The 9093-nt window shown below is 33.4% G+C and overlaps 2 protein-coding genes and 1 long non-coding RNA gene across 6 annotated transcripts in view; 1 reads left to right on the forward strand and 2 right to left on the reverse strand.

The window, feature by feature from the left end:
- LOC107740896 (uncharacterized) overlaps positions 1-104 on the reverse strand; it is a 1658-nt gene extending 1554 nt beyond the window's left edge. Inside the window, exon 1 of the long non-coding RNA XR_001640129.1 lies at positions 39-104. This is a non-coding gene — a long non-coding RNA (uncharacterized LOC107740896). The remainder of the gene's footprint in view (positions 1-38) is intronic.
- LOC107740888 (putative transmembrane protein INAFM2) overlaps positions 1-370 on the forward strand; it is a 615-nt gene extending 245 nt beyond the window's left edge. The window contains exon 2 of the mRNA XM_016553427.1: positions 36-370. Within this exon, the coding sequence (XP_016408913.1) occupies positions 36-351 (316 nt within the window). The 3' untranslated portion in view covers positions 352-370. The remainder of the gene's footprint in view (positions 1-35) is intronic.
- Positions 371-7318: 6948 nt separating this feature from the next.
- Positions 7319-9093, reverse strand: part of LOC107740864 (uncharacterized protein C15orf52-like) — a 33818-nt gene continuing 32043 nt past the window's right edge. For all 4 annotated transcript variants that reach the window (XM_016553390.1, XM_016553414.1, XM_016553397.1 and 1 more), the window contains exons 13-14: positions 8958-9040; positions 7319-7915 (exon numbers count right to left, since the gene is read on the reverse strand). In XM_016553390.1, the coding sequence (XP_016408876.1) occupies positions 7889-7915; positions 8958-9040 (110 nt within the window). In that variant the 3' untranslated portion in view covers positions 7319-7888. The remainder of the gene's footprint in view (positions 7916-8957; positions 9041-9093) is intronic.

A 9093-nucleotide genomic window follows, 5' to 3' on the forward strand; every position in this document is an offset into this window, starting at 1 on the left:
TCCACCTCCACCTCCACCCCCACCCCCACCCCCACCACCACCGCGAGCGGCAACGGAACGGAGAGCAACAGCACTCTGGCGACGCCGACCCACATCAACGCCACCGGCACCAACGCGTCTCTGGAGCAGACGGCCGCGTCCCTCTCCAAAAGCGCGCACTCCCAACCCGCGGATCTCTACACATACATGCCCAGCGACATCTCAGACAGCCAGACTGCAGCGAAAACACAGTCCTCCAGGAGAGAGCAGACTGGAGACGCGCAGCCGGAGACGCACTGGGACGAGCGCGCAACGTCGCTTGAGGACGACTCTAGACAAACTCACTCAAATAAACGGCACAGAAAGACCTAAGACCTAAGTTTGAGACTTGGAAACGTTCACGAGGCCGTACACCGACGCATAGCCTATATAGCAGAGGCTCTGATAGTGTTTAACCCTTCATATATAACCTGTTTTGTTTCGCCTTAATACTCGGCATCTCCTTGCAGTTGATATTTTGGGAGCGTATCATCCGAAGCGAATGTCCAATGCGCTCAATGCCTTGATTCGAACAGCCATTCTTTTTTGGGGGGTGGGGGGTGGGATGGGGACAAGCTTTTAAAATATCAACTCTAAAAGCTTGCATGAATTTCAACTAAACCTGTTAACAATTTAATCAGGATTCTTATGTTAGAGGAACCTGTGTCGATGCTCAGGTATGTGCAAATATCCATGTAAATGTATTGTTTAGTAATGTACATACAAGCTCTGGAGACGTTTAGCATCACTAGATCATTTTTATAACAAATGATGTACCATAGGTGTAGAATACATCACCGTAATGGTAAATAAACAACATACAACTACACACACTCACTTCCATTCATTGCACAAGGGGTTAAAGAGAAAGATGCTCTTGTGTTATATAAGCCAATCTGGGTGGCACATCAATCACTTTGACTAGATTAAAAACAAGCTGGCAAGGTAACGGAATTACAGGTTAGTTAAGGTGAGCGCACTGTTTAATCCTGCATTAACCCAAAATCAACGCAAGATTGGGTTAATGCCGACTTTTGTGCAAAACACGACTGGCGCTTCCGTTAATTGGTCAGAATAGGGTCATTTTTCAGTCATTAACAGCTCTTTGAGCTTCACAGCAACACATTTTCACTCTCTTCTGTGTCTTCTGGCCTCATAATTGTGACCCTCATCCGTCTTATTTGTCATCGGTCTCTAACTGTTTGCTAGTGAGTCACATCTAGTGATCCATGCATGTTTAGTAATGCTTCTTTCTCTCTCTGTACAGTATGAAGGCTTATTGATTGACTTCTGAAGTCAAAAGCAGGAATTACACAATCCTGCTCTATTTTCAGCGGCGGCTCTTTGACCTGTTACAGCACAGGCCGGAAAATATCTGGGAGAAATTTGTGCAACTCGACCACAGAGATACAAAACAGCGTTTGTACTGCACATTTATGGAAAACACCTGTGCAAAAATTGCCATTTAATTCGAACGTGCAATGCAGATGCTAAAGATGTTTTGAATAGTTTTTTTAGTGAGTTGATATGCAGTTGCATATTCACCCAAATGTCAAAAATCCACCTTCAACTCTAAGATAAGGAGTTAAACGCTGAAAGAGTTCGTTCAAATCACCCACCACTAAATCTGTTGATGCTGTGGTGCAACTGTATACTTTGACCGCACTTGTACTATTAAGCAGCCACTTCCTGTAAACAAGATGTTTTGGACATGTTTTTAGATTCGTCCTGTGATTGAAGACGATTGATTCAGCAGCTGTGGGTACAAATCAATGATACAAACGTCAGTTTGCGCACTTCAAGTGCACAAAACCCCCTTGAGAATCAATTATCAGAGGTGTTTACCGAGTCAGTCCTCACTAGTACTAGTGCTGATAGTCATGTGATCAAACCTCCAGCACTAAGTAGTGAAGTTGAATGTGTGCGACAAAAATCCAACTCGAGCCACATACAGAGACCAGATGATATCATTTTCACTCGAGAACACCCTAGCAACCATTTAGCATCATTGGCAGTGTATTTTGCAAAGACAAAATTAATATTTCTTGTAGATCTGATTTGCAAGGCTTTAACTAGATTGAATTGGATTTCAAAAGAGCATCTTATTCAAAAGGAAGCAAATATGCATATATATATATATATATATATATAAATCATATGCATATGCAGTACTGGGTATATTACTTACATATTGTAGTCCGTTACGGATTACAGATTACGGGTTACTCATTTTTGGTTATGTATTCTGAGTACTTTTTTAGATTACTCATAGATGAGTTTTTACCTAACTCGTTTTAAATTTACCATTCATAATCAATAATACATTTCATAATGATTTGTTTTTATAGTGTTTTCCCCCCAAATTCAGAAGCATGGATCGCTAGTTTATTTACATGACATTTACAATGCCATTCTATATTGTGAATATAGTCAAAGCTAAATGGTACGACACAGTAAGATTTTTAGAAAGGAAACTTTAAAAGAGAAAAAAATAAGAATTATGGAGAAACAGTAAATTATGAATAATTCACTGCCATTGTGTGAATAATATGTAATCAAGCAATCCATAAAAATAAATGTAATCTGATTATGAGCACTTTAAAATGAAATATAATCTAATTACAAGTACTTACTTTTTGGAATCTGGGTAGTAACTGATTACATGTAATCTGTATTATGTACTTGTAATCAGATTACATTTTCAGATTACAGTTACTTTTTCTATGGATTACATGATTACATCTTATTTGCACATTATTTGACCTAAAATATTTACTTGAAGTCCCCCTGAGATTTTTGTTAATTTTCAATAATTTAACAAATTCTCATTATAGTGTTGAAGAATTAATTTAGGTTTAGTTTTTTTATTTATTTAATTTTTTCCTGATTTAACTTGCTTTTCATCAACTCACGTACATACAAGTGAATCATATACAAACCAAGCAAGTTCTTGCATGCACGTTGAATCAGTGGTTCTCAATTGGTGGGTTGAAGGTTCGATCCGATTAGTGTTAAATGCAATTAATAAAGCACAATTAATCTTAAAATTGTGTGTAGCTGAACAGCCAAATAAATCAGTTAAAAACACCTCCTATATCATTTGTTGTTCAAAAATCATGTGTCCAATCAAACTCTATGACTGTAAATTCAATACTAATACAATATCAACTCGGTGTTAGTTCTCATGTTGATTATGCATTCATAAAACTGTCATGTTATTAATATTCCATATTTGGCTCAAGCAGTTCACGCCAATATGAATAAGCCTAATGTCTGGTACTTCTGTATGATAAACGATGTGTTGAGTCGCTAAATCTGCATCCTGAAGCAAAACCATTTGAGAACCACTGAATACAGTAAAAGCTGCTGTTTGAAAGAAAGTGCAGGATTATGTTGCATGTTCATAATGGGCTTTTTCAATTATCATCAGTCAGAGCGGACTGAAATGCATTATTAATCTTAAACTGAAGAGTGCTGTAACCCATCACTGGCCGTTCCTGACCCTGATTTCCCATCAGCGTCTGCAGGTGCTCATGATATAATCCAATGTGCGCCGAGAGACCACCGCACTGCAGCACATTCACTGCCAGCAGACAAGGAAAGGGCCAAAGCTGCACTCATTTCTGACACTCGCACCGAGTGGATTTTGCGAGGCTTTTTGTCCCATTTCTGGAATAACTGGTGGTTATAAGCACTACAGGCTTTTTATAGGACTGATGTTCCCTTCAGGTCTTCAATTGACTATAAAAAGACAGTAACAAACTGTGCAAATGCCCATAATGTTAAAGAGCTTAAAATGTGTCAGTGCTGAAACTCTCAGTAAGAGAAAACTGCATCAAAAATATATTAAGTGCTGTCAAACTGATTAATCACATCAAAATAAAAGTTTGTGTACACATATTTAAAAAAAAAAAAAACATATATATATATATATGCACACATGTAAATAATTCTATAAATAATACACAGTACACACACATATTTTATGTAAACACAAACTTTCATTTTGGATGTGATTTGTTGCAATTAATCGATTTGACAGCCCTAAATTAATTTTAATATCTTAATGGTCCTAAAAAGGCTCAATTTTATACATAGCAATATTTTAAAATTTAAATAATAAATATAAAATAAAAAAAACAATACAAAATTATAAAAACCCCAATAAGATTTGTTGCTAAATTCAAACATAATTTATGCTAATTTAAATGCTAAAAGACTATATATAAACATACAGTATACTACTATATATAATATATACCACTATTATTTATATGCAAACGTACGCACACATTTGTTTTAATATTAATAATATATAGAATCAAAAATCTTAAGAGTCCTTAATGGTTCTAAAAAGGCTCCATTTATTTATTTATTAAAATATTTTAAAATTAAATATAAAAATTAAGAAATAAAAAAAATCTACAAATATATTAAGGTATATATTATACTGTATACTATTATATATAATGCATACCATTATATACCACTCTCTCTATAAATATACATAAAAAAAACATTAATGGTTCTTAAAATGCTCCATTTTAATATATTCCTTGTATTAAAAACTTTCAAATTAAAATGAAAAATTATGCAAAATAAAATCATTAAAATGTATATTTTAGACATTATACATTTTATTATAAATGTTGTATTTTAATTTTTAGGAGACTCACTCTTAAACCTCTTAACTATAAACAATACAATTAAGCAAATGGTTAAAAAACAATTACTGTCAATGTGAAAGGCATTAGTGCGACTTACACCAAGATTCAGTGCTTGTGATGTGGCTCCATTTATTTATTTATTAAAATATTTTAAAATTAAATATAAAAATTAAGAAATAAAACAAATCTACAAATATATTAAGGTATATATTATACTGTATACTATTATATATAATGCATACCATTATATACCACTCTCTCTATAAATATACATAAAAAAAACATTAATGGTTCTTAAAATGCTCCATTTTAATATATTCCATGTATTAAAAACTTTCAAATTAAAATGAAAAATTATGCAAAATAAAATCATTAAAATGTATATTTTAGACATTATACATTTTATTATAAATGTTGTATTTTAATTTTTAGGAGACTCACTCTTAAACCTCTTAACTATAAACAATACAATTAAGCAAATGGTTAAAAAACAATTACTGTCAATGTGAAAGGCATTAGTGCGACTTACACCAAGATTCAGTGCTTGTGATGTGATTCAACTTCAGTTTGCTTCATATTGACTGTATCAGTGCTCATGGAGTGATGTTTCAAATACTTTCTTGAATGTATTTGCTTTTTCACTAGACATGAGTATAATATTTGACCAAATGCAAGCAGATGACAGTACCTTCATCTATAATCCGGACCATGATGATCATAATTCATGTGAGCGTCCCGCTGAAGGTCCCCGCGGATGATGCCGTCCCCGAGCGCGCCTGCTGGAAAAGGGTAATTAAAAGAGTAACAGAAGACAAAGCCGTGTTTGAAGAGAACAGGGAGTGATTTCCAGAGCAACCGGCCGATGGGAGGCTTTTAAAAATAATAAGACACTAATCCCAAAAGATCCTGCATTAAACTGAACGCAGAGCTCTGATGCAGGACTGCTTCTTCAAAACAGCAATTTTATTAGTATCTGTCTGTTGCACAAATGTCATTGCTGTAGAAGTGGGTTTCACATTTACTACACAAACTGTCCACAGCAATGGTTATTTTAGCACATCCAGATGGACTGAGCAAGTAAATCAACTTCATCAAAATAATTAATTAGTGAAGTGTGATAAGCTCCGCCTCCTTGGAGGGATCAGGTGAGAGAAGCAGGTCAAAACAAAGTGATGCTGGAAAATAATTATAAATTATAAACAATTGATAGCTGGAATCAAGAGAGCTTACCGGAAATATCTACATACAAACTAAGAATTAATTCATGCATATAATGTGTTTCACTGAATATCATGTAAAATAAAGCATCGCAATATGAGTCACAATCTCAAGTTTTATATGTGTACTTAATCTCAATATTTATATAAAATAATTATACACACACACACACACACACGTTAAATTATTATATAAAAACATTAAGTTTTATTGCTAAATTCAAACAATCCATTGCTCATTTAAATGTTATTATTAATAATGTATATCATTACATAACACTTTATATATATGTATACACACATACAGTATATAATGTATTGTCTCTGATTATAAAACAAAAAAATAAAAAAATTAAACATATATAAAATAAACTTTACGCCACAAAAGATTTATTCTTAATGTAAATGTGTTGACTGTCATTAAAACACAAATATTATGACATTTAAAGGTAATACACTTAATTTAAATGTAATTAAGACATTTACAATTTTAATAAAGAAATATAAAAAAAAATGTAATTTAAAAAAATCTTAATTTAATTTTTACAGGTAGATATTGTTGGTATAAATTCATAAATCAGGTTCGTTGTAGGTATAATTTGAGTGCATTTTAATATTTTGTCCAGTGAAATCAGTGCAAGCATCACAATACAGGGCTGGTAAAAGCTTTTAATGCTTATTATTTATATTTAGCATTCATTTCAAAACCAAATGAACACAAAATACAGAAAAGTGACAATATAAAAATCAACCCTTAGTCACTTAAAACATCAAACCCTTAAGTGTGTTCTTCAAACCGTAACGCCATCCAACTCGCCTGGACTCAGAAATACAGAAACGTGTTGAAGATGAACATCAGTACGATCATAATTCATTGCCATTTACAATCAAACAATAAACTACTGAGCGCTAAACTAGCAGTTTAAGTAAACCTGCTTCAAACCGACCGGCCTGTAACTAAAACACGTTCATGTCGTAAACATTCTGCAGTCTTTTGTAAAACTAAATACATTTAGACCGTAATAGTCCTTCATTTTTAATCAGATAGCAAAACCAAACCCTTAGTCACTTAAAACATCAAACCGTTAAGTGTGTTCTTCAAACCGTAACGCCGTCCAACTCGTCTGGACTCAGAAATACAGAAACGTGGTGAAGATGAACATCAGTACGATCATAATTCATTGCCATTTACAATCAAACAATAAACTACTGAGCGCTAAACTAGCAGTTTAAGTAAACCTGCTTCAAACCGACCGGCCTGTAACTAAAACACGTTCATGTCGTAAACATTCTGCAGTCTTTTGTAAAACTAAATACATTTAGACCGTAATAGTCCTTCATTTTTAATCAGATAGCAAAACCAAACAACTGGTTTAATACCTTTCAGTTCATTCATACAAAATAAAGTGCTAATTAACATACTTGAACCATCCTTGTGAACTATCCACACTAAACCCCACGACACATGTGCTTATGAAGAATATGATAAAGGCTTCTGTCAGACATATTATGATGTAGTTATGATGAAGAGTACTAGACTAGGTTAGTCAGTTAGTGTGCTGGTTAAGTCTAAATGCACACCGTGTCTATGGGTTTGTTCCACTAAACTTCATGAAGTTACACATTCAAGTCGTTTGTAGTGCTTTCAGACTGAAATCCCACCAAACCACCAAAAAACCATCGGAGCTTTGGGTTTGGTGGCTCAGATGAAGGTTAACTGTGCGTTGAAGCATTAACAATCTTTCACCTACGAGAAGATAAACTAAGCAGAACAATCACAACCAGTGTTTTCAGCGTTCAGCATCCAATAAACAACACGACGCTCAAACGCTCCCAGAAATACTCCGAACACAGAGTCGTGTGAGCAATGACTCAGACAGGCCCGAATCAGTCAGAAACATTAGCAAGAGATATGTTCGTTCTTCTGTTTGTTTTGGTTTTAGTGCATGACGTTTCGCTCCAGATGTGAGTGATATCATTTCCCATCTAAACCACTTTCCCATTCTCTCTGGCCTGGAAAAAAAGAGAAATAGTAAAATAAATCTAAATATTTCAACACAATTAAATAGTTGTATGACATCAATATATAAATATACTTTTTTTTTTATGAAATCAAAACTTTATTGTATGTATATATATATTAATATCACAAAAATCTTGATTTTTGAATATAGAATTTTTCTTAAATATTTTTTTTTATTTTACAGTGAGACACTACATTAGTAATAGTTATATTTTTATTTGGTTATAATAATAATATTTATTATTATTATTAACGTTTTATTAAATTATTAAATGATTATTATTTTATTTAGGTATTCAGTATTTTTTATATTTTTATTTGGAAATAATTATAATAGTAGTAGTATTTATTATTATTATTATTATTATTATTATTATAGTTTTATAGCTATATATATATATATTAGTGCTGTCAATCGATATTTAACATTGTATTTTTATTTTTTTATAAAATAAAAACCTAAATTCTTCACACATTAAATGTAGGCCTCTCATAAGACAGCCATAAATATTATTATTGTAATTTTAGCTGTAATTTTTTCTTAAATACCTTTTACAGTGAAATATTACAATAGTAATATTTCTAATTTTTTTATTTAGTCATTTCTATATTTTTATTTCGTTTTATATTAGTCATAATAATCATTATTATTATTTTATAGCCATATAATCACAAACCTTTAGCTCTACAAATAAGCATACCAAGCTGGAATTTTCTTTTAAATGCATTTTAAATTGGAATTTTAACAGTAAAATCGCAATTCGATTTTTCCCCAAATTGTGCGGCCCTAGATCAATGCAAAAAGACCAGAAATGGACTGAAGTGTTGCATTTAAACACTTTAAAACTGATGTATCCGTGCTCTTTACCTCGTAGGACGAGTAAGTGGCCTGGTTACATATATAGTGCTGCTTTCTAGGGTATTTCTGCAGCACTTCAGCTGGATAATGGAGTTTCAGTGGGCCGCTAAATCCTGTGAGGTGGGACACTTCAAATCTGCAAGTCAAATGAGGCTTTAATGCAGCACACTCACCATATCAGCGCTGGTGCTGCGGTCGGGAAGAGATTCGGCCGGCTCCAGATTCAGGACAGACAGACTCGAGTCATTCAGTTCTTCTGCCAGAGAGAGAAAACACACACACACACACACACTCACACACTCACTCACA

This window comes from Sinocyclocheilus rhinocerous, unplaced genomic scaffold (assembly GCF_001515625.1).
Source record: "Sinocyclocheilus rhinocerous isolate Xijiao unplaced genomic scaffold, SAMN03320098_v1.1 scaffold11081, whole genome shotgun sequence".
NCBI classification, from domain to species: Eukaryota; Metazoa; Chordata; class Actinopteri; order Cypriniformes; family Cyprinidae; genus Sinocyclocheilus; species Sinocyclocheilus rhinocerous.